The 25,536-nt window shown below is 46.5% G+C and overlaps 1 protein-coding gene across 6 annotated transcripts in view; it reads right to left on the reverse strand.

Moving 5' to 3' along the window:
* The window catches only part of PBX1 (PBX homeobox 1), a 434,341-nt gene that overhangs the window by 78,901 nt on the left and 329,904 nt on the right, over positions 1–25,536 (reverse strand). For 5 of the 6 annotated variants that reach the window (XR_011558631.1, XR_011558632.1, XM_070746819.1 and 2 more), the window contains exons 4-6: positions 25,026–25,216; positions 22,543–22,678; positions 8,171–8,330 (exon numbers count right to left, since the gene is read on the reverse strand). Coding sequence is in view for 4 of the 6 variants with exons in the window: in XM_070746819.1 (XP_070602920.1) it covers positions 8,171–8,330; positions 22,543–22,678; positions 25,026–25,216 (487 nt within the window). In the remaining 2 variants the exon portion in view is untranslated. The remainder of the gene's footprint in view (positions 1–8,170; positions 8,331–22,542; positions 22,679–25,025; positions 25,217–25,536) is intronic. The other variant, XM_070746821.1, reaches the window with a different exon arrangement.

Raw genomic sequence — 25,536 nt, forward strand, 5'->3', positions numbered from 1 at the left:
AGGCCTTGTGCAAGTGGTGCAGGGCCCGTTGGGGAGGGCTTGGTCCCGCCCTATTCTTTTTGTGTAAAATTAGATTTTGTTGGTATGGCCCCTAAAAAGCGGCCAGCTAAGGCCCTCCCGGCCCAACCTGTGGTGCGGCCTAGGAGGGCTGCCAGGCCGTCTGCCCGGGCTCGGGCGGCGGCAGAGGGGCCCCCGGGGGGGATCCCGGTGGGGGTGGTGGTAGGGACCCTCAACCCGAGGTGTCCCCTTCTCTCTCCTGGGCCAGGGTACTGGAGCGGCTCGACGAGTTGGAGAGGTGGCGGTCGGGGGCAGGCCCGGAGGGGCTTTCCTCGGCTGCCACCGCAGCATGGGGCGCAGACCCCGAAGAGGAGTCGGCCCCAGCAGGGCAAGGGGCCCCCGACGTGCAGATGGCTGGCACCGGTCAGACGGGCAGCGCCGGGCAGACGGGCCACGCTGGGCAGATGGCCCAGCCTGGGCAGTGGTCATCGTTCCAGGGCCCAACCAGGATGGGCCCACCGTGGATGGCTTCTACCCCTTACGGGGCAGGTGAGGTTGCACCACATGTAGGCACATCACCGCTACTGCCCATCCAGGGTCCCGGGTTCATCCCGCCAGCTTTGGGGGGTGGCAACAGCTTCATGGGGTCTGCTGCAGGCACCTGTGGTCAGGTCTGGTCCCCGCCGGCTCCGCCAGTGGGGGCGCCGGGGGTGCCTGTCCCACCTGGGGTGGGGGTGGGGGGTTGGATCCCTCCTCCACCGGCCATTATGCCACCGGTCCCATTCATGTATCCACCGGGGCTTGGGGTGCTGGGCTCGGGGGCCACCACGGTGTGGGACCCGTTCGCCAGCATCAAGCCTGGGGCCATCCCTTGTGGGTTGCCCGCGACACCTTTAGGGTACCATCTTCACCCGTCAGTTAAGGAGGCAATCTGGCGGGGTGAGTACGTTGACCTTTTCTCCATTTTGAACAGGGAGGTCCCTAAACAGGACAAGGAGGTGGTCCCTGGGGAGAAGGTTAAAAAGACAAAGGTCACGAAATGCTTCAGCTCGTGGCTGTATGCCTTTCTGACCTTTGCGTCGGTGGTCATTCAGAGGCAGCCGGGTAGGGCCGCTGCCTTGCTGAAGTACATCGACCTTATAGCGAGGGCCCATTTTGAATATGGGGGCACCATATGGAGGCATTACGACAAGGGGTTCAGGATGCGTATTGCCCATGACCCCTACTTGCCTTGGGATATGGTGGTACCGGACCTGTGGTTCCAGGCCACGCATATGTCAGGGAAGGAGGGCTGTGATAGGACCGATAGCGGTCACTTTATGGAAGAGGAGCCTGCGACGCCCGCGCCGGCCAAGGCCGTGGCGGGTGCCGTTGGAAAAGGGGCCTCTTTAGTGTGTCACGAGTTCGCTGCAAAGGGGGCGTGTTTCCGCCCCATTTGCAGGTTTCGTCACGCCTGCGGAAGTTGTGGGGGAAACCATTCCGCAGCTGTGTGCCCCCGCCCCAAGAAGGGGATTGAAAAGAAAGGCTCGGGTCTCCCAAAGCCTCCCCCACCTGCTGGGGGAAAAGGGGCCCAGCCCAATTAATTTAGTGGTGCTTGAGGGTTGGTTGGGCGACTACCACCCTCGCTCGAGAGCGGCCGCTCTCTTGCTAGGTTTTTCAGAGGGATTTAGGATCCCTTACCAGGGTGTTAGGAAGGCCTTCATGTCTGACAACCTTAGGTCGGTTGTTGGTCATGAAGACATTGTTAGGGAGAAGATTGGGAAGGAGGTTGCCGAAGGCAGGGTCCTCGGGCCCTTCTCGGAGCCGCCCTTCCCGAATCTTCGGGTGTCTCCCTTAGGTGTGGTCCCCAAAAAGGCAAGTGGTGAATTTAGGTTGATTCACCATTTGTCTTTTCCAAAAGGGGAGTCAGTGAATGACTTCATTCCTGACGAGTTGTGTTCAGTCCGGTATGCATCCTTTGATGCAGCCGTGACTATGGTTAGGAAGTGTGGGGTGGGAGCCCTTATGGGTAAATGCGACATTAAGTCGGCATTCCGGCTCCTCCCCATACACCCAGACGACTTTGAGCTGTTGGGCTTCCATTTCGAGGGGGGCTATTACGTGGACAGAGCTTTGCCCATGGGGTGCTCTGTCTCGTGCTCTCTTTTTGAGAGTTTTAGCACCTTCTTGGAGTGGGCGCTCAGGAGGCGAAGTGGTCTGGGTACAGTCGTTCACTACCTTGATGATTTCCTGTTGGCGGGGCCTGCGCATTCGGAGCAATGTTTTGCTTTGATGCGGGACTTCGAAGCCCTTTGTGCTCAATTAGGGGTGCCTTTAGCCTCTGAGAAGACCGAAGGCCCCGCCACCAGGATTACCTTTCTGGGTATTGAATTGGACTCAGAGGAGCAATCTTCTAGATTGCCCCTGGAGAAGTTGGTTAAGATTAAGCGGAAGCTTGATGAGGTCCTGGGCTGCCGGAAGGTGACCCTACGGCAGCTTCAGGAATTGGCAGGCATTCTTAATTTTGCCTGTCGGGTAGTTGTTCCTGGAAGGGCTTTTTCCAGGAGGTTGTATGATGCGATGAAGGGGCTCCGTTTGCCCCATCATCGTACCCGCCTTTGCGCTGGGGTCAGGGCTGACCTCGGCATGTGGCGGGACTTTTTGGATAGATTTAATGGGTTGTCTTTCTGGAGGCACGAGCTTCTGTTGGAAGCTGAGTTGCAGCTCTGCTCTGACGCCGCAGGGACTTGTGGTTTCGGGGTGGTGTTAGGTGACCAGTGGTGCTGGTCGGCATGGCCTCCGGAATGGAGTGCCTCTTCGTTGGTTAAGGACCTGACGTTCTTGGAGCTCTTCCCCTTAATAGTGGCCTTAGAGCTTTGGGGGGAGCAGTTTAGGGACAAGACCGTGCACTTTTGGTGTGACAACCTAGCGGTTGTCCATGTGGTGAATGCCCTGTCCTCAAAGAGCGACAGGGTCATGCGGCTTGTCCGCCATTTTGTGCACAGGTCCTTGTCTCTAAACGCATTGTTTTTGGCTAAGCATGTCCCCGGGTTAGATAACGGGGTTGCTGATGCCTTGTCCCGTGGTCAGTTGTCCAGATTTCGGACCCTGTCCCCGTGGGCCCGAGAATTGCCAGAAGCGTTCCCCAGCCACCTCTGGAGTCTGGGAGGGATCCAGAGTGGTGGAGAGGCGAGGCATCCCGGGCAATCTCCTTGTCTGTAGCGCCCGGCACCCTCAGGGCATACCAGCGTGCAGGTAAGGAGTTTGGGGAGTTTAGGCAGGGCAGGGGTTACCAGCTTAGTTGGCCTGTCCCTGTAGAGCATTTGGCCGAGTTTTGCGTCCAACTTAGGCAGCGTGGCCTGTCAGTTAGGACAATCCGGTCCCGGTTAGCCGGCCTCGCCTTTCTGTCCAAGGCGGGGGGGTTTGCAGATCTTTCGGGTGACTTTCGCATCCGGAAGATGCTGGAGGGCTGGCTTAGGGAGCAAGCGGGGGCCCCAGGTGACACTCGTCAGCCCCTGACGGTGGAGCAGCTGTCATCAATCAACGTGGTTTTTGGCAGTCTGTGTTCCTCATTGTACGAGGCCCGTCTTTTCAGGGCAGCGGCTTGTGTCATGTTCTTTGGGGCCCTTCGGGTCAGCGAGGCCATGGCTTCGTCTCAGGCTGACACTTCGCTCCGGGCCTTCCAGTTCGCTGATCTGGCCTTTAGACAAGGGGGGGTGTCCCTTGTAGTGAGAAGGTCTAAAACGGATCAGCTACGCAGAGGGGTTACCTTACAACTTAGTGCGGCCACCGACCAGTCGGTGTGTCCGGTGGCCGCCCTACGGCTTTATTGTGGTATGAGGGGGTCAGGTCAGGGGTACCTGTTTAGGCATTGTGACGGTACCCCTCTGACCCGTTTCCAATTTTGGGCTTTAGTATCTAGGGCGATGGCCCAGGTGGGCATGGATCCCGCCGGTTATGGAACGCATTCGTTCCGTATCGGCGCCGCCACTAGCGCGGCACTTTCTGGTTTCCCGGCCCATCGGATTCGGGAGATCGGCCGTTGGCGGTCAGCGGCATATTTGGGTTATGTTAGGCCCGCTGAGGATCCCAGGCAGGGCTTAGGCTAGGTAACCTCTCTGTGTCTGTGTCCTCTTGCAGGTCCCCAGGCTAACACGAAACCGACAGCGCTGCTGTGTGGCCACAGCATGGTTTTCTGGGCCGGTCGCGCGGCAGCCAGGAGCGCCATCGGGACCCACCTGTCCCTGGGGCGGTGGGTCAACGTTACCTGGATGGGCCGGAGAGGTATGCGGTGGGAGGGTCTCCTACCGGCGTTGCTGGGCGGTCAGCATTCTGTGGCTGCGCCCGGCAATATGGGGGGCGGCTCCTGGAGTCGCGCCCAAAGGGGTCTGGGTGGGCAGCGTCCTGTGGCCGCACCCAGGTGGCTGGTATTGCACTTAGGGGGCAATGACCTGTGCATACTGGGAGGCCTGGCGCTGCTCATCCAGGCACGCGAAGACCTGTGAAGGCTTCGTGAGGTCTGGCCCACCACGCAAGTGGTGTGGTCAGAAATATTACCTAGGCTTGTGTGGAGGGACGCCTCTTCCCTTAGGGCCATTCACCGGGCTAGGCGACGGGTGAATAGGGCTATGGGTAAAACGGTTAGAGAATTGGGTGGAGTGGTAATACCTCATCCCCTTATATCAATAGACCAGCCATGGCTCTACCGTGAGGATGGCGTTCACCTGTCTGAGCAGGGGAACGCCATCTTCTTACAGGACCTGCAGCGGTCTCTGCGTGAGCTGGCGCAGCTAGAGGGGGGAGTCGGGGGGCCAAGATAGAGATCTGACCCCCGCTCCTGTGGCAGGTTAGGGGCGGAAAATTGGGTGGTTTAGCAACCGCGCGTTCTCCCTTGGGCATCTTTGGGGATGATTGACAGGTTCTCCGCAAGCTCATGGAGGGAGTTTCTGCCTGAGCAGCTGGGGGGAACCTGTCTTTGGGTCCTGCACCTTTAATTCCCCGATTCGGGTTAGCCGGTGGGACCCCCCTCATGCACAGCATGGCAGAAAAGGTCACAGGTGACGGCCTGGCCCTCACCTGGACCTTGCATCGAGATACGCCCATGAGTTGCCCAGGAATGTTTGCTGGCATAACGTCATTTCCGCCCCGGAAGTATTTGTTTGACCCTGCAGGTCCATTTCCGGGTCATAGTTGTTTATGCTAATTTATGCAATATTTGAATAAATTATGCAAATTTATGTTAATAAAAATGACCCAATTTTAAATCCAGCTCTGGTGTCCGTGTCGTTACTCCGTCTCTCCAGCAAGGGCAGCGCCGGACTTACCCGGCAGGCAGGCTTTGCTGGAGGGACCGGGAGACACGGTCCCTCATGGCGGCCGCCATTTTGGATCCCGGGCGAAGTCTCGCGATGCGAGACTTCGCTCGGGAGATCAGGGCCTGATTGGCAGGCCCTGATTAGGTCCGGGCGGGGCCTGCTTGCCCTATATAAGGGCGAGCAGGCCCGGGGCTCTTCCTTTTTGCCCGGACTGAGCTCCTGAGCAGACACCCGCCCGCCCTCCACTATTTTGCAGTGTGCTTCGGGGTCGCCCTTAGGGGGCCGAATGGGAATTTTTTGCAGTTCTGCCTCTTAGCTGGGCTGTTTTTTCGCCCATTCCACACTGGGGTGACGGATGTGCGGTTAGGGGGTGCTTGCATTAATTAGGTTAATTGGCTTACCTTTGGTCATTTGGGTAGGCAGGTTAGGGGCGGAAAATTGGGTGGTTTAGCAACCGCGCGTTCTCCCTTGGGCATCTTTGGGGATGATTGACAGGTTCTCCGCAAGCTCATGGAGGGAGTTTCTGCCTGAGCAGCTGGGGGGAACCTGTCTTTGGGTCCTGCACCTTTAATTCCCCGATTCGGGTTAGCCGGTGGGACCCCCCTCATGCACAGCATGGCAGAAAAGGTCACAGGTGACGGCCTGGCCCTCACCTGGACCTTGCATCGAGATACGCCCATGAGTTGCCCAGGAATGTTTGCTGGCATAACGTCATTTCCGCCCCGGAAGTATTTGTTTGACCCTGCAGGTCCATTTCCGGGTCATAGTTGTTTATGCTAATTAATGCAATATTTGAATAAATTATGCAAATTTATGTTAATAAAAATGACCCAATTTTAAATCCAGCTCTGGTGTCCGTGTCGTTACTCCGTCTCTCCAGCAAAAACATTAACCTCTAATATAACACCAGTAAATTACAGACCTTAACTCACATATTAGAGGAGGCACTTAAAAGGCAAAACACATTTGTTTTTAAAAGTAACTAGAAAATTCTTGTAACTTGTCTAGTATGATGTTTGAGATTTTTCCATTTTTGTCTTACTACAGCAGGTAAGTGCTAGAAACAATTTGTCAGTTGTCGCCAGTGGTCATGCCCGACACAACTCCCTTCTTACACAAGGCAACTGCAAAGTCAAGACTACCAAACAAATCTGACATACCAACTTGCAGCATGCAAATATGTTATAGAATTTCTAACTTTATTCCCATATCATAGAAGGTGGCATCAGTGTTCCAGAGAAAGGAAATCATAGTTAAATGCTTAGAAGGTGGACCCAAAGCTCTTCTCCCTCATCAAAAATGAAGTGTGAACAAGGACTCAATCTACAGTGGTACTTCACTGATTTTCATTTGATATAGGTTTATTTTTTAGCCTCATGATCACGAACTTATGGCACGCGTGCCACAGGTGGCATTCGTGGCCATATCTGCTTAGCTCCAGCACGCATGTGCATACTGGCTAGCTGATTTTCAGCTCACATGGAGGCTCTGGGAGGGCATTTTCGGATTCTGGATAGCCTCCAAGGGGGCAGGAGACGGTGTTTTCACTCTCCCCAGGTTCTCAGAAAGCATCTGAAGCCTGAGGAGGGCAAAAAATGGGGCTTCCGGGCCCAGTGGGCATTGGGAAATGAACTATTTCTGTCCTGTGGAGGACCTCCAGGGAGGTGGGGGAGGCCGTTTTCATCCTCCCTAGGCTCCAAGAAAGCCTCTGGAGCTTGGGGAAGGGGAAAAACAGGGCCACTGGAAGCTGGAAAATGGGGAAGCAGGGGTGTGTGTCATGCATGCATGCCCGGGGGCAGAGCAGTGTGGGGTAGTCCTCTGCACATGCACACGTGGGGGCACTGAATTATGGCTGTGGGCACTGATGTGTACAATAGCACGCATACACATGCTTTCAGCACCCAAGGAAATAAGGGTTTGCCATCACTGCTCTAACCACACTGTTTTGGGGGGAAATGATACTGGACAAAGTTTATGGTAGGAAAAAAAGATACTAAAATTCAAATTTTGTTTACTTCAGATTTTAAATCATTCACAGCAGACCCTATATTATGTTTTCCAACTGCACGTATGCTGAAGTTTTTCATCTTTCAATATACAAAGCCAAATTGTATGGGTCAGTTCTCAAGTCAATGGCTTTGCAAAGTAGTGTCCCAAGAGTATCAAGAACCAGCAGATTATTGTGTTTCTGATAGGTGCTACAAAACAAATAATTCTGAATGGTAAACTTCTCCTCTGTTTACATATCAATGTTGGAATCGGGTAATTGCTAATACTTCTATCCTGACTTCTTTCACTTTATTTAATAAAATGCAATTTAATTTATTCCTTGAATATCCAAGATGAAAATTACACATTGGGAAGGTTGAGAAACTAGGACAAGGTTAGAGGAGATCCATAAGTAATCAAATAAAAGAAAACATTTAAAGGGTAAGGCCCATTCCAATACCTTAGATGGACCTACTGAAAATATCCTCAGCCATAGCACCTCCAAAGTATGTATGCTAACATTATGTTTTCTTGATTGATGTGGCTTCCACAGAAGAAACTTCTGTTTTTTTATGCCCCCCCCCCAAAAAATTCTGAGTTGCCTCATCTCTCCCCTATCAAAACATACAGAATACACACAGCCAACATTTTTTCCGACACCATCAGAAACTCAGACAAAATGTTACCTAGGCAAAAATCCTCAACACATTGCATTATAAGTATGTAATGAGACTATATTGCCTTTAGAAACAAAAAATGGACAGGAACAAAATTGTCTAATCAAACAGGAACTCAAAGTGAAAAACAAGAAACATACATTTATACTAAAAGAAAATAAAATCCCACTGAAAAAAAAGAACAATAACAACCCAAAAGAAAAAAAAACTAACCAGCTGAATTGGGAGTTGAGGGTGAGTTAGCTTGGCTTCCATGGGCTGACACATTTGTAGCAGTGACAGCCGTTTTGGCAGCATAAATATTGGCTTCCTCTTGAAATTTACCTATGTTCTTCTTGTACCGGATTCGTTTATTTCCAAACCAGTTTGATACCTAGAGTGAATTTGAAAAAAAGACAAAAAACAAAACAAAAATGTACCTATTAATACGATGTCAAAGTTATGACCAGGATGGGAGGCTAAAGGGCATGGGAAAGTGAATGGAAAGGTGGTTATATGATGCTTCTTAATAGTTACTGCCTCTGAACTTACAAGACATGGACATAGCTCATCAAATGTCAAGTTTCAATATATAAATACAAACTACTTGGAATCTTTTCTGAAGCTTTAGTTTTTACATGGCATACTAAACTTCTTCTAATCATAAATCTGAAAACTTCTCAAGAAGCAAGAGAGCTTTCAAGAACAATCTCCTATCCCAAGGCATCGTTTTTCCTATAAATCAGCTACAACATCAGAAGTAAACATGCACATTTTGCTACAGAGCACAAAAGCAAGCAAGATATATTTTAAATCTACTGTAAAATGTAGCTGTTTAAGCAAAATCAAACATATTTTACATATACCATCACAGAACATAATCAAAGATTTGGAAAGGACCTTGGAGGTTTTCTAGTCCAATCTCCTATTCAAGCAGAGACTCTATACCACAGGTGTCAAACTCGCTGCATCACATTGCCTTCACGTAATGTATCACAATGTTTTTTTCATGGAGCTGGGGTGAATGTGGCCTGGGTGTGATGCATTTGGCTTCCCGGCTGCCAGTATGACTCTTCTGCTCTATACCATTCTTCACAAATGACTGTCTAATCTTTTGTTGAAATTTTGAAAGACAGTTTATTCTTTTAACTTTTTACATACAAAAAGGCAGAAAAAATGATGTTAATGAGTATTTTGTAAGAATTAATTACTGAAATGCTAATTTGCAGAGAATCTTAGCTCAAATATGAAACACGTCAAGATGAGTGCCCCAGGTAGCATACAATCCTTATTTTCATGTATAGGTCATCAGCTTAAGATATGACAGTACAATTTCATGTGCTGGGGAATAGAGATGGAATTGTTTGTTGTTCCCAACATGAGCTCATATATTACAGAATGTGTTTATACAAGTGATTTTGAGAATTTAAAGAATTAAATAAATTAAAGCTCACAACAATCCAGAAAGCGAATACTTCCTGCTCTACAGATTTTTGTTGCATCGTATAAAACTGGATCTGCAATTCAGTGTGACCATTCTCAACTTTCATGCCGAATAAGAAGTTGCCTATTTGTAAAAAACAAACCCCACAATTTGTTTAGATAATGGAGATGTCATTGATAGATTAAGGAAGTTCTCTTGATTGAAGCTATGTACCTGATTCAAATTAAGCCCTTTTATCTAAACTGTTCCCAGTCCCAGTAATTACTCCTGTCAGGGTTCCAAATAGCATCAAAAATTAAATCAGAGTCCGAGGTAATGTATTCCTCAAAGTTCCAATTTATTAGCAGAGCCATGTTGGTACATCTAGGAGAAACATGAATCTGAAGTCCCAGAGATTTCTCCACCCAGTTAAAAGTTCGATCCCTTGTCCCCACACCTCCAAGTCCATGTCCACCAATCTTCATCTGCCAATATGGCAGCAACTCCCATCTCCTTCTGTTCAGGTGCAGAAGTGCAAATTTGTTATGGCTACATACAGACATCCTTCATTCAACTGCTGCTCCCAAATTCCCATAGCTAAGCATACATTTTAAAATAGCATAAAGTGTGGCAGGCAAAAGACCCCAACTAAAATGGCCTCATCCTGACAGGCAGCCTCCCCTCAGGAAAAGACTGTGTCCTACAAGAAAAGAAAGAGAATAACATAGGGGGTTAATACAGCATCCTTAACCACTTCTCCCCTCCATTCCCCCCAGAAGACCCTTTGACTTGTCTGGGTATTTATCATGGAATTTGTCAACTAGCTTGTTAGCTTTTGCATTCCAACTTTTTACCCATGTAGCTTCCGTCAAAGGGTACCCCTTCCAATGGATTAGATGTTGTAATTGACCCCTAACATTCTGGAATCTAAAATTTTCTTCACTTCATAGTGTGTCTCTCCCTGTATTACTACAGAGGGAAGTGGTGGTTGGGTTTGTGGTCTTACATTTGACCCAATCACCGCTTTTAATAAGCTGCAATGAAATTCCAGGTGCCAGGTCCCCAATATTCTAGGCCAGTGATGGTGAATCTTTGGCATGTGAGCCACCGGTGGCATGCAGAGCCATACACAAGGGCACACAAGGCCTACGTCAACTCCCTGCATGCACTAGCCAGCTGATTTTTCCCTGTTCATCCTCCAGAGACTCCAGAGAAGCTTCCCTGAAGCCTGGAGTGCGAAAAACCACCCAATGGGAAAACCTGAAATTTGGAAAACAAACTTCCACTGTTCCCATTGTACTGTTTTTCACACTCTGGAGACTTCAGGGAAGCTTCCTGAAGCCCTGGAGCGTGAAGAACAGCACAGCGAGCAAAATAGAAGTCTGCTTTTCCAAACTTCCGTTTTGCCCATTTGCCTGTTTTTTCACCATCCCAGATTTCAGTGAGACCTGTGCTCATATGCAGGGGCAACATGGGAGGGAGTCCACATGCATTGGGGGAGGGAATGAGTGTGGGCACATTCACACACACGAACGTGAACCAAAAAAGATTTGTCATCACTATTCTAGGCAATGCAAGCTGCACAGTGACTGGGTTGATAATTTTAACTATTGGAAACAGACTCAAATATTTTGGCTCTAGCTTTTTCTCAATCAGATATATTTAGTGGACAAGAAAACTTTATCCCCCCACATGGAAGTGGGGCTGGAGGGGTTGGTGCTTGTCTGCTTGCTTCTAATAGGCTTCTGCCGCTTCAGATAGTGATTTCTTGGTGTTCTCCTATCCTTTTTTCAGCATCTCTATACATTCAGTCAGGGACATCGAGGTGGGAGCCTCTGTAGATAGCTCATGTATGGGAACAAACTCCCTGCTACTGGTAACCCGAAAAGGAGTTAGTCAGTGCTGCTATGAACAGCGTAGTTGTATGCCACTTCTGCAAAAGGCAACAGCTCTGACCAATTGTCTTGCAGGTAATCTAAATAACAATGTATTATTCCACCATTGTGTTTGTCCATTCGGCTACTCCATTTGTATTCAGATGAAAAGCCAAGCCAAGCTCTTGTATGGATCCAACTGCTCATAAGAATTCTCTCCAGAACTTGGCAGTGAACTACATGCCTCAGTCAGAAATTATTTATTTTATTTTATTTATTTATTACTTAGATTTGTATGCCGCCCCTCTCCGAAGACTCGGGGCGGCTCACAACATGTAAAAAACAAATCATAAGCAATCAGACAAATTTAAAATATTTAAATATTTAAAAAAACCCATTATACTTTTGGGGATGCCATGTAGGTGGTAGATGTGTTTGAGGAACAGTTTTGCTAATTCCCTGGCCAACAGTAGGCCTGGGCAAGCAATTAAATGGGTTTGCTTGGAGAACAAGTTGATAACTGTCCAAATCACTATGTTTCTGTTGCTGTCTGGGAGATACACAATGAAGTGCATGGTGATTTCCTCCCAGGGCTTGCTGGGGTTGGTCACTTGCTACAGTAGTCTAGGCAGTTTCCCTAGCGGAAGCTTCCTGGTCACGCAGCTGGCACAGTTCCATACATAGTCCTCCACCTTGGTTTTCATCTTTGGCCACCAGAACTAGCCAGGCTAGTTGGACAGTCTTTAGGTATCCAAAATGCCCTTCTAGTTTGGAATGGTGGCTTCATTGGAGCACTTCCAATCTGAGGCTGGTAAGCATGTAGAATTTGGACCCCTTCCAGGCATGCCTTCCCTCATCATCATTATCTCCTTGTTGTCATTGAACCAGGGATCATCAGGCAAGGCTGCTTTCAGAGTGGCATTCCATTTTTTCCAGCTAGGGGCGCTTGGTTGTCTGCCTTAGTTCCAGGTGAGGACTGGGCCCACTGTTTCCCCTGGTGAGGGGGAAATGATGGAGTGGACTTCTTGCTCTTTTTGGCTGTCATATTCTGATTTTCTCAGTAATACATCAGGCAATAAATTATTCCCAGCTGGGATGTGCTTCAGTTCGAATTTGAATCTTCTGAAGTATTGCACTCAGCGTATTTGTTTTGGTGAGAATTTCCTGGTGGTTTTCTATAGTTTGAGGCTCTTATGATCTGTGCACACCTCAAACAGTACTTTCCCCCTCTCTAGGAATTGCCTCCAAGTGAGCAGCACCCAAATGGCCCATCTCCTCTTGGTGGTGGTGAGCTTCTTCGAAATGTAACTGAACCGCTGGAGCTGGCCTTTCTGCAACAGCACTGCCACCACAGCCATGTCGCTGACGTCTAACAGAATTATGAACTGCCATTCTGGGTTGGGGGATTGCAGAATCAGCTCTTGGGCAAAGAGTCGCTTCAGCCTCTCAAATGCTTTTTGGCATTCCATTGTCCACCCCATTGGCTGTTTAGGCTTTGGGTTTGTGTGCGATGGACTTGTTTTTAGCAGCTCAGTCAGTGGTAGTGTCACTTCTGCAAACATGGGGATGAACTGCCGATAGAAGTTCACGAAGCCCACAAAGCTTTGAAGTTGCTTGCAAATGTGTGGAGTTGCCAGTATAGCACCACTTCCACTTTTCCTGGATCCATCTCTATCCCGCCACTGGAGATTTATTTATTATTATTATTGCAATATCCCAAGTAATCTAGAGAGGTTTTGTGAAATTCGCATTTGGAAAGTTTTGCATACAGCTTGGCAGCCAGACGTTTTTCTAAGACTTGTCACACTAACTTCAGGTGCTCCTCTAGTGTCTCCTAAAGATGAGAATATCATCCAAATAAACAAGCACCCCCTTGTATAGGTGCGGTTGGAGCACCTCATTGATGAATTGCATGAAGACTGCGGGGGGGCCTTGCAGCCCAAACGGCATGATTCTGAATTGGAAGCTCCCAAATTGGAAGTTAAAGGTGGTCTTAATGGTATGGATCCACTTGTCTAGCCACATAAGATCCAAAAAGATTGCCTCTGACATCCTTGGGGCAACTATGAGCCAGATAAGCTCATGGTGGCATCCTATCAGCAAGTCCCATTTAATGGTGTGTGTGGGGGGGTTTCCATTTGTTTAGCCATGCAAGCCCCAAAATGATTGCCTCTGACATCTTTGGGTCAACTATGAACTGGATGAGCTCATGGTGGCATGCTATTTTCAAGTCCACAAATTCAGTGAGGGGTGTGGTGCCCCCCCAATCAGTGACTCATTCATTTATTGGAAGCAAATGGGTCTGGCCAAAGGCTAATGCTGATCCCTAGCTTCTCTACTACTGATTTGCTTATTAAGCATTGTGAGCAGCCTGTGTCTATCATTGCCTCCCCTTCTCCCTCCTCCCTCATTTCTGGCACCATGATTTTCACTTTAAGGAGGAAAGGGTGAACTGCTTGCACTCATCATTGGGTCATCTTCATCACTGCCCTTTTGTCCCAATGGGAGATGCTTCCTCTCCTGGCTACTCCTTGGTCTTATCAGATGGGAGAGGGGATTCTTCTGCTTGTTGGGCAGGCGGCTCTGCTCTGGTGGCTTTGGTGGGGGTTTTTTTTTTTTGAGTCCCAAGGGTTGGTCTGGCTCTTGACTGTGGAATTGGAGCTGTCACTAAACATTCCAAAGCCCAATGCCCAGTTTGGCTGCATCTATAACACTTAACACCTCTCATTGCTTCAGGGCCCAGGGTCGCAGCTTGCTTCGATTGGGATCGGCAGCCAGCAGCCCTCTGGCCAGTCTTTTATCCTGGGTTTTCTTAGGGTCTTGAGTCACAATGTTCATTTCATGTCTGTCTTGGATCTGGCATAAGACTCCACAGATTTCACACAATTTTCTCAATTCTGGCTCCAGGGCATCCCAGAACGTGTGTACCAAAAGTCGCTCAGGCCAATCCCGCACTTTCCTGCTGCCCTTTGGAATTCCCAATTCCCCACTTGCTTCAACCCTTTAATCTGCACTTATGCTTCCACTTGTCAGGCCTGCATCTGCCAGATGAAATTTTAAATCGGACCCGCATCTGCCAAATGAATTCGTCAGTGAGATCGAGTTCTGGTCCTGCTTCATCATGAAGCTCTACCATTCATTCATCTGCTGCTTCTCCCTCATTCATCCCTTCAGTTATTTTGTCAATCAGCTCTCAGTCTGATTGGAATTGGATTCCAAGTCGATCGATGTATGCCCAGGCCTGGTGTAGGAAATAGGTCAGCTTGTTGGGATCCTCATCAAATATGGTCCAGAACCGAGAGGGCTGCAGCAGGGCTGGCTGGGCAGCTGCTTGCACTAGTGTCTGCCCTCTCCTTGCCTCAAAGTACTATTCTATGTTATAGACATTTGCTGTGAGGGATTTTGAACTGGAAATAGAAGGCAGGCAAATTGAAGCTGTCTGAGAACCTTGGTGGAAAAGTAGGCAGTTAACTGTGACCAATTACTTTGTTCCTAATTTAAGTGGCCATTCCCCCCCATAACAATTTAAAGTCCTGTGTCATGTCAGTGGTCTCTTTCCACAAATTATCAGTATTGATGACATGAAAAAGATTTTAACAACTCATATAAAGCAAACATTTTCAGAACTTTAGCAATGTAAATTTTCTGCCAAAGGCAGCAATCTTGCTGTATTCTGAAAACAAGGATGGGAAATAATTCCATTCACATATTTTATATGAAGTTCTAGCAAGGAGTGCTAGCATAATGTAGGAAACTGTTGCTATAGTACTGTATCTCACCATGATAGATTCAGCAAAGGACAGTAACACTGAAGAATACTGGTAAATTTTGTTCTTTCAAACAACTTTTCAAAGAGGTCGATGCTGCAGATCCCCAACAAAACTGACTGTTTTATAAGAATACATTAAGATTTTCTGGAAATGTTGGCAAAATGCATGGAAATCTATTTTATACTATAACAGCAATTCAAGGATCTGACATGAAATAATAAAACAATGATATAAAAACCATTAATAAGCTCATGTAAGATAAGCTTAAAGAAGCGATCCAGATCTGAACATCTGGAAAGATCAGAAAAGAATTGTCAACTCCACTCATAATCCTATGGTGAGATAAGAGCTCCTGGGGCTGCTAACTTAATCCTAGATAAAGAAAGAAACTGATTCCCTTACTTTGGTATCCAAAACAAAACAAAACAAAATAATAAATTTGATGAGGATTGAAGAATATTACTTAGAAAACTTATAATTAGATTCAAATTACAGTTGAATCTAAGTGAAATGATTAACAAACTACATCAAATTCATGCTGCATTGCCAAAATTCTTTCTCTCTTCCAGGGGAAATACTATAAAGAAACACTGATAGACAAATAAATTAAGCTCCTAAAATTAGACTTAATGCCACAACTACACATGAATTTGAAAAGAGGCATAAATGCCAGATGACATAATTTAATGGCAGCAGGGTGGGTTGCTACGGGTATATTATGGAGTTCTGTTCCGGTAATGGCCCACGGATTTGCGTGTGATGGCTCTGGTGCGATCTTCACCAATCTGTCGTGCAGTGCCATCTTTCTTCTTTTAAAAAATTGCTTTATTTTGCTTCCTGCGCATGCACGGAAGCAAAACCTTGTGAGTACAGCAAGCATGCGTGCACCAGATTTGTCATGATGTTCGCACAGTGCACCAGTATTCAGATAAGAGTAACCCGAATGTCACCGAATGTCAAAGAAAGTATTCTTTATAATAATCTATATAAATTTGGCAGGGATAAACCTTGGCATACGTTTTTTAATCACATCTCTGGAAATTTTCAAAAATAGACTGGACAATGGGATGGTATAAAGCTGTGATGGCAAACCTATGGCACGTGCAGCCATATTGGAGGGCACACAAGACTTTGCACTGTGTCAGCTCCAGCACTAATGTGTGCACTGGCCAGCTAATTTTCGGCCTTGGGAAAAGCTGTTTCACCCTCTGGACACTTCAGGGAAGCTTCTCTGAAGCTCCAGGGCAAAGAAATTGCCTAATGGAAGTTTGGGAAAACGTGCTTCTGGTTTACATTTGTGCTGTTTTTTGCACTCCAGAGGGTTCAGGGAAGCTTCCTGAAGCCCTGGAGTGCAAAAAACAGTACAATGGACAAACTGGAAGTGCATTTTCCTGAACTTTTGGTTTGCCTGTTTGGGCATTTTTTTCACCTACCAGGCTTCAGTAAGGCCTGTGTGCATGCATGGGGGGGCTGCGTGGGTGGAGGGGTTGCACATGCGTGGCAGGGCATGTGCACGCATGCTAGCACACCCACCATTTTGGCATGCAAACCAAAAAAGGTTCGCCAGCACTGGAATAAGGTTTCCTGCCTTGAGAACTAGAAAACCAACTGTTGAAGGCACAGAAACACCATTTCATAAGGAAGATAAAACAGGAAAATAGAAAAGAAAAGAGGATGAGGAAGAAGAGCAAGAAAAACAAGATGTATGTAATTCAATTAAAAGAATGTTAGTTTCAATTATTTTCAAATATCATGAATACATGAGTACAGAAATATTTAAGTCTGGCTGGGGAATTCTGGGAGTTGAAGTCCAAATATCTTCAAGTTGCCAAGGTTGGGAAACACTGAATTAGATTACAGTGACTTTGATACATTCAAATCCTATGATTTGTAAAGGAATCACCAAATAGTTACGGTAAGTCATGATACTACCTGTAAACTGGCTAATCTAAACCCTGAATAGATAAAAAAGGTTTACTCATAAAGGATTAGTTAAACTATCATTTTTTTAAATATGGTAGTGAAGCATCTCCATTGTTTTCCGGTTTTGATATGGGATATCTCTCATTTAAACAATTTGAGTTATGCACCAAAAATCTCTTTAAAGTTTCTTTTCACAATTTAGTATAAGGCTATTAATTATTTTACGTTTCACAGGGAATTCTACCTACTAGACCTTGTGTTCTCTTTGAATTGCTTGAAATCTTATTAAAATCTTGTGCATAATTCTGGCACAGTTATCTTTTTTGTATATTCTCCTGCTAGAACTAACAAATTTGTGAATGCTGAGCTCAAGATTAACCCATTAGTGATACCTCATCTTACGAACGCCTCTTCATATGAACTTTTTGTGATACGAACCCGGGGTTTAAGATTTGTTTGCCTCGTCTTAAGAACCATTTTTGTCTTACAAACCCGAGACGGATGTGTGGGCTCTCTTACTGCACATGCGCTCTCTTACTGCCACAGGGATTCCCCTACCTTGCGACTGTCACCGCCAGGATTTCCAATTTGGTTCCTGCCCCCGCCGGGATTTCCCACCTCCGGACGTGCATAAGAAGACAAGCCAGCTGGATGCAGAGGGGGGCTGAGAGAGAGGGAAGCCACCATTGACGAAGCCCTTGGAGGAATGTCCAGCTGGGGTCCAGAGTCACCCCTCCTCGGCACCCCCAAGCCCAGGAAGGAGGCTCCATGCTTCTCTGACCCTCCCCTCAAAAACTCTGGCTCTCAGAATGAAAGAGAAGCTCAGAACGAAAGACGAGCCAGTCAGTTGGAGGTGGGGGGCTGAGAGAGAGGGAAGCCACCGCAGACAAAGTGCTTGGGGGGATGTTCAGCTGGGGGGTCCAGAGTCACCCCTCCTTGGCACCTCCAAGCCCAGGAGGGTGGCTCTCTGCTTCTCTGACCCTCCTCTCAAAAACCCTGGCTCTCAGAATGAAAGAAAACTCAGAATGAAAAACAAGCCAGCTGGGAAGCCACTGCAGATGAAGCCCTTGGGGGGATGTCCAGCTGGGGATCCCAAGCCAAGGAGGGGCAACTCCAGACCCCCAGTTGGACATCCCCCCAAGGGCTTCATCTGCGGTGGCTTCCCTCTCTCTCAGCCCCCCCGCACCACCCGGCTGGCTTGTCTTTCGTTCTGAGCTTGTCTTTCATTCTGAGAGCTGGGTTTTTTGAGGGGAGGGTCCGAGAAGCAGGGAGCTGCCCTCCTGGGCTTGGGGGTGCCAAGGAGGGGTGACTCAGGACCCCCAGCTGGACATCCCCCCAAGCACTTCGTCGGCGGTGGCTTCCCTCTCTCTCAGCTCCCCTCCCTCCCCACTTGTCTTTCCTTCAGAGAGCCAGCAGCCAGAAACGGAGCACGGGTCCCAGCTTCGGGGTTTCTGAGGGGAGGGTCCACCCACGAGGTTCCCTCTGGGCAGCCTGCGCTGTCTTCCCCCCCGCTCCTCTACCCGCTCCCGAACAAGGATCCAAATGCTGGCAGTAATGAGGCAAAAGGGGTGAATTTTGGGATTGCACGCATTATTTGCTTTTACATTGATTCCTATGGGAAACATTGTTTCATCTTACGAACTTTTCATCTTACGAACCTGGTCACAGAACGAATTAAGTTTGTAAGATGAGGTACCACTGTATATCTTTAATTTCCAAGTTCTTCCTCATGATAATTTCTGAGCATTGTAGTCCTCAACTTTCAACCATTTCACCTTTTAACCATTCAGAGTTACAATGGCACTGTGATTATGATAAAAGATTGTAAAATAGGGCATGGTTCATTTAACAATTGTCTTGCTTAGCTCAATTGCAGTCATAAGCCAAGAATTATCTGTATTACATTATTTACATAATCAGAATTCCATATTTATTTTTTGAAACAATTTCTGTTGTCTTTTTTGTCTGATGGGTTTGGGGAAAATTGTGTTAATCAAGGAAGAAACCTACATATGTTTGAAAAGCTATGCAGAGCCTTGATCCAAGTGCATTTATCTTTCTTGAAATCTATTTCATACAAGCCATTAGAATTTCTAATAATATCTGATTATCCATTTAGCTTCCACACAATTACTTCAATAGTTTCTTTTTATATTAGGAGTTTTTGCTGTAATCTGAATGCTAGATACATACATAAAACCCACACATCTTCCTCTCTTGTAATATGCCTGCCTGCCTGCCTGCCTATAAGTGTGTATAATAAATACTGGTTTATGTAGAATGCTAGTAAGTAAACTTTCCTCACTTTGCTAAAGCATGGTGCATGAATCTGCTGTGTATACTCAGCAGTGCTAGAAAAAATACCTTCAGGAAGGCAGAATACTACAGAAAAGGCTTTGTCCATTTTCATAATGTTTCAGTTGAGGCACCATCTCTTGATTCCTTACAATAAAAGTGTACAACTAGTTAGTTTGTACACTTTGGTTAGTTTGACTACAACTAGTCATAAATACAATATATCTAATATAGTAATAAAATATAACATCACAAATCTCCCTTCTGTAAGCTTTCAAACCATAATAAAGCAGTGATTTAATCAGAACCAGGTTTTCTCATTGGACCTCTCCCAAAAGACTGTATCTCCAAGGAAACTGCTGGAAAACAGTTTTTGGTATAATCAGGATGTCATATACATCATCCAAAGCCTTACCAAAAATCTTAGCCTATAGCATTATAAGCAGTAATGGGCAGTCAAAATTTTTATTGCCACTGAGGGTGTGGCTTATTTTGTGGGTGTGGCTTAATGATCATGTGAATGAGTAGGAGTGGTTTTCTGGCCATGTGATCAGGTGGGAGTGGCTTGAACAATCATCATCGTTCCAGTGTAAGTCCTCGACTTACAACCTTACCATTGTCGCTCGCTGAGGTGACAATTTGATTTGCGTTTCCCATGCTCTCCTTCCTAGGTTGCCCCCCCCGTCTCAGGCTGGGTAGCTAGGCGAAGGGTGCGGCCAGAAGCATAAATGCTGCCAGTGCCACTTCCACCCATGCCTTCTGCTTGCACCTCAGGCAGCAGGTGGCTGCATGAGGCTGGAGGGGAGCCAGGAAGGAGAGAGGGAAGCTCGTCCGAGGCCAGGAGGAAAGAGGAAAAAAGAAGCGCAGATGCCGCAGCAGCAGGGAAAAAAGGGAGAGCCGATCCAAGACCAGTAATCCAGGAAGTGACAGCCGCTGATCAGCTGGAGCTGCACAGGTATCTTCATTTCCCCCGGTGGAACTATGTTCCACCCTGTCCTGCCTGCTGCCCACCCCTGATTATAAGGCACAAATTTACTCTCTGACAGTCATCTGAAAGGTATTAACAAATCAGAACAGGTCACTTTGGGCAGGATTTAGTCCTGCAGGCTTTCCATTTGCGTCTTTATTAGCAAATTATATGTATTGATAAAACAATTATAGTTTTTGCTTTGTAAATCTGCTCAGCACTTTTCATATCAAAATAAAGGCTTTGTTGCACGGTTGGAAAAATTGTGAATAACATTTATTTCACCAAAAACCAATGAACCATTCTTCAAAGCCACTATGAATGGTGGAGCAAACAGAAATTCTCACCAGAATGTGAATAACAGCTGAACTGGCTAGAGTTCTGCATCATACAGACCTCTAGCTAGTAGTCCACTGAACTGACTTTAATAAGCATAAAAATTTGGAAAGTCTGCGCAAACTCAAAATTAATTGTTCTACACTGAACAGTAACTGAAGACAAGGTACTCTGTGTATTGTTTGGCATAATAGAAATTATTTTGAAATCCAGCCCTGCTCTCAATACACAACTACCTTGTGGTCTTAATAGTAATTGAAATACACTGTTTTTCAGATTTCTACCATCAGTACAGAAGTTTGCCTTAAAATCATCAAACATTGCTGGGAAATTTTATTGGATGAATTTTCAATTCACCTGCATCTGATTAATCTAATGTTTCCTATAGTGAAAAAATCCATTTTTTAAAATATAAGTTCCGTGGGGGCATGGCTTGGTGGGCATAGTGTGGCTTGGTGGACATGGCAGGATGAGGATACTGCAAAATTTCCATTCCCAGTCCAGAGCGAACAAAGCATTTTCCTTTCTCTGGGTGCTTGGAGAGGGAATAAACCTCTGCCAGCACACAGAGAAAATAAATGCTCCCTTTGCCCTGGGCAGCGACTGTCCTCCTCCTCCTCTTCTTCCTCCTCTACTTCAGGGAAAGGATACTCATTCCCTCCCTACTCCTGAGGGAAAGATATTGCAAAATCTCCACTCCCACCCAACTTGGGGGTCAACCAGAGATGGTATCTGCTGGTTCTCTGAACTACTCAAAATTTCTGGTTCGCCAGAGCCTGTCAGAACCTGCTGGATTTTACCCGTTTCTTATGCAGAAACAATATTATCCAAGGGCACTCCCCTCCCCTTCCATGCTGAAGGTGGAAATACTTAGTACAGTAGTACCTCTACTTAAGAACACCTCTACTTAAGAACTTTTCTAGATAAGAACCGGATGTTCAAGATTTTTTTGCCTCTTCTTAAGAACCATTTTCTACTTAAGAATCCAAGCCCAGAAAAATTTGCCAGGAAATTTGAGAGCGGCACGAAGGCCCAGCCAATTTCCTACAATTTCCCCTTTAATCACCGACATCTTGGGCTTTTCTGAGCTGTCAGAGGAGCCTTTCGGTGGTGCTTAAGGAGGCCTTGGCAGTCCAGAGTGAACAAGGCATTTTCCTTTCTCTGAGTGCTTGGAGAGGGAATGAACCTCTGCCAGCACCCAGAGAAAAGAAATACTCCCTTCGCTCTGGGCAGCAACTGTCATCCTCCTCTTCTTCTTTCTTCTCCTCCCACCCAAATTCCGAGCTTTTATTTCTTTCCTAATGGGTTTGCAGGCATTATTTATTTTACATTGATTCCTATGGGAAAAATTGCTTCTACTTACAAACTTTTCTACTTAAGAACCTGGTCACGGAACAAATTAGGTTCTTAAGTAGAGGTACCACTGTAGTTGCAAACAAATCTTTCAAGGAATCATAGAATCATAGGGCTGAAAGGGACCGCAGAGGTCTGCTAGTCCAATCCCCTGCCCATGACAAAACCTTGCCGAAACATGCCTGCATGAGTGTCCCTGTGTGCGATTTTGGTACCTGCACAGGTGCAGAAAGCATAATTGCGCCTGATCCACACTCACGTTCCAGAGCTGCGGATCTGTGCCCAATTAAGCATTCCGGCAGCAGTCTATCACTGCTCTGATACAAACTATATAGTCTCAGTTTCCACTTTGATCATATATAATCCGTGCATAAAAATAATACATTTGCATAGTTGCTACTTGAACATTTACAAGTGAATGAAAACAGTGTCATAAAACTCTATTTATTTCCAAATAAAATCCAACTTCTAAAAACATATAGTTTCATTTTTAGGCAAACTATCTATTTTTGTCTCTCTCCACTGTTTTTCCTACGTACTTTGCCCAGTATTCATAATGGAATTCATGCGATTACCTACTTGTAGCCTTTCTGCATTAATGGATGGAAAGGTAGATGGAAGGATGGGTGATGGCCATCCTACAGATGAGCATCCAGGTTTCTTACCTGTGAGACTGTGATGCCACATTTCTTGGCTAGTTCCTCTTTGGCTTCCTCACTGGGATAAGGGTTGCTGAGATGAGAATAGAAATACTCATTGAGAATTTCTGTAGCCTGCTTGTTGAAATTTCTTCTCTTCCGCCTGGTCACAAAACATGAAGGATAATCAGTATCAGTGATTCCAGAGCATTATTTTTAAAAGATAGGTTTAGAGCCATGAGATTCCTTTTTGGCTCCTACAAACAGACTGATGCTCAGATATGTCATCCTTTTTTCTGGTTTTCACTTTTTGGGGCAAATATACTTGATATCTTTTTGCTACTTATACCACAAACCTCATTAGCTGTTTTCTGATACTTTTTGTCTTATAAAGCACTTTTTGTCTGTCTTTCCTGAGAGCAAAAGATGATAAAGTAGAATGTATTCTTCAGCTGTATAATTTTGCTCCTTGCATAGAACAAAGTTAAAATACGGTTTGTAAAGTTGTTACCCACCCTATTATATTTTTCCTCAGTTAAACTGTTTGACTTATTATTTAATGAAAAACTATGGTTGAATTCAGACAAAATCAATTTCTTAAAGAATAAAAATATTAAGTTTGGGCTGAATTGGTTCATTGGGCCACCTTCCTTCCCATGTATCCACTTCCTCCTTTGCCATCTTGTGCTAATGATTCCTCATGGCCCAGCCCCATGGCCCAGCCCGCTTCCCCACTGCCTTCTCTGAGGTGCCCTTGGCCCAGCCTGCTTGCCTGCCCCCACTGTGGCCTCCTCATTGCCTGCCCGCTGGCAAACAATGGATGCTGCAGAGACAGGGTGATTTCCTATGTACCATTGAGAGCCCCTTCCTTTCCCTCTTGGGCTGACAAAATAAAAACCCATCTAAAGATCTTGAGTGCCTGCTGAGCCTGCATGATGCATGCTGGCAAAAGGAGGCTGGGGGGGGGGGAAGAGAAGGGTCAACGGAAATGCCCTGTTTTGCACCTCCATTGGGCTGTCTGTGCCACACTGGATCGGGATGGGGAGGTGGAGGGGAAAAGGAAAAAGCCCACTTGGTCCGTATTCACCAGCACTTCCAGCTCGCTGGTTCCAGCATTGGGGGCTTGAGAGGTAGATTGTGCACCCAGAGGTCTGTCTGCAACTGCTCCAACCCCAGCTCTGGCTGCAGAGGCCACCAGAAGGCTTGTTTAGGCATGAAATATGCTGCCACTAAGATCCTGGGTTCAGGAGCAAGGAACCCAGGAGCTTAGCAGCAGCATATTGTATGTTTTTCACTCCAAGCAGCCTGGGCTGGAAAATGGATGACTGGGGCAGAGCGATCCTCCTTAACAAGCTTCAAACCATTGCTGTTGCTCCAAGCCTGGCTCTGGCTTCAGAGGCATGCAATATGCTGCTAAAAAGCTCCTGGCACGAGCTTCTAAGCCCAAGCGCTGGAAGAAAGGGAGTCTAGTTGTGAGGGCAGGCTTTTCCAAGGCTGGTCCTAGAGAGAGACAGAGATCAATGCACCTTGCCTCACCATGGCTTTAATTCTTAAAACCTTTGAGGGGTTGCGCATGTGGGGTACTGGGGGAATCAGTGCCTGGAGTGAGAGGAGCATGCAGGCTGACTGGGTGGGGAAGGAGCACCAGACTTCCAGCCCTTGTGCAGGAAACCCAGGCTTGGAGCAGCAGCAATGGTTTGGAGCTTGTTAAGGAGGACAGCTCTGGTCCAGCCATTCATTTTCCAGCCCTGGCTGCTTGGAATGAAAAGCATGTGATACGCTGCTGCTAAGCTCCTGTGTTCCTTGCTGTCACCTGAACCTAGGAGCTTAGCGGCAGCATATTTCATGCTTTAACAAGCTCACTGATGGCCTTTGCAGACAGAGCCAGGCTTGGAGCAGCAGCAGATGGACCTCTGGGGGCTCAATTTATCCCTCAAACTCCCAAAGCCGGAACTGGCGAGCTGGAAGAGAGACTCGCCATCGTATTGATGACCAAGGACCAAGTAGGCATTCTTGCTTCCCTACCCCCCATCCTGATCCACGGCGCAGGCAGCCCAATGGAGATAAAAAACAGGTTGTTTCCATTTTTCTCTCCTAGCCTCCTTTTGTCAGCTAATCTCCAACCTAGCATCCTAACTACATGAGCCATTACACTCCTTAGCTCATGGGTTGAGGAATTAGGATGGTTAATTGTTGTTCTATAGAATCTATTTATTGTATAAGCAGTTAAAAGTCTTCATAGCTCATCTAAGTTATAATGTGATGTGTAATAAACTAGACATTTTGATGCTAATCAAAATTATTGTTGTTGCTCTAAATGCAATAAATAATTTTAAAATTAAAAGTGTCTAGCCCAAGCAAGTGTTTACTAGCTCATTCCCCTTCCCCTTCCCATTAATTATTTTGATACTAACACGTTCCCTATGGAGACAATCGGTTCTCCAACTTGGAAATGATTCCTAATTGTCATAGACAAAGAGGCAAGTATACAGGTCTAGTCTAAAGCTCACCGTGCATCAAGAAAGCGAGAGCGCAAGATCATGACAGCTTCACATGTGCTCTGTTTGAGTTGCATCTGGATGGAGCTGAACTTGCGGTGGATGATGCTGACCATTCTCTCTATCTCTTTGGGGGAGATAGGCCGAGTCCTGCTCTGTTCCCGCAGCAGATTCATCACGTGGGTTGTGAATTCATTACATGCCTGAGACACAGAAGAGCATAAAGAACCCTTTGTATGCATGATATACTTCTTTGCTCCCTCAAAGCTTTCTACTTTTCTGCCCCATAGTCTCAAAATACTTAACACTGTACAGTGTTAAAGATGAGGCAAGGTAAAGTGAGAGGGGAATGAGGGAAGAAAACAGATATAAATATTGAACAAATTGCATACATGAATGTATATTAAACACACATTCTGATGTATCCACAATAAGCTTCCAGGGGATCTTCAAGGGGAAAATCATGCATGCAGTGTACAGTGGTACCTCAAGATACGAACCCCTCGTCTTACGAACAACCCGA

This window comes from Erythrolamprus reginae, chromosome 3 (genome assembly GCF_031021105.1).
Source record: "Erythrolamprus reginae isolate rEryReg1 chromosome 3, rEryReg1.hap1, whole genome shotgun sequence".
In the NCBI taxonomy this organism is placed as follows: domain Eukaryota; kingdom Metazoa; phylum Chordata; class Lepidosauria; order Squamata; family Dipsadidae; genus Erythrolamprus; species Erythrolamprus reginae.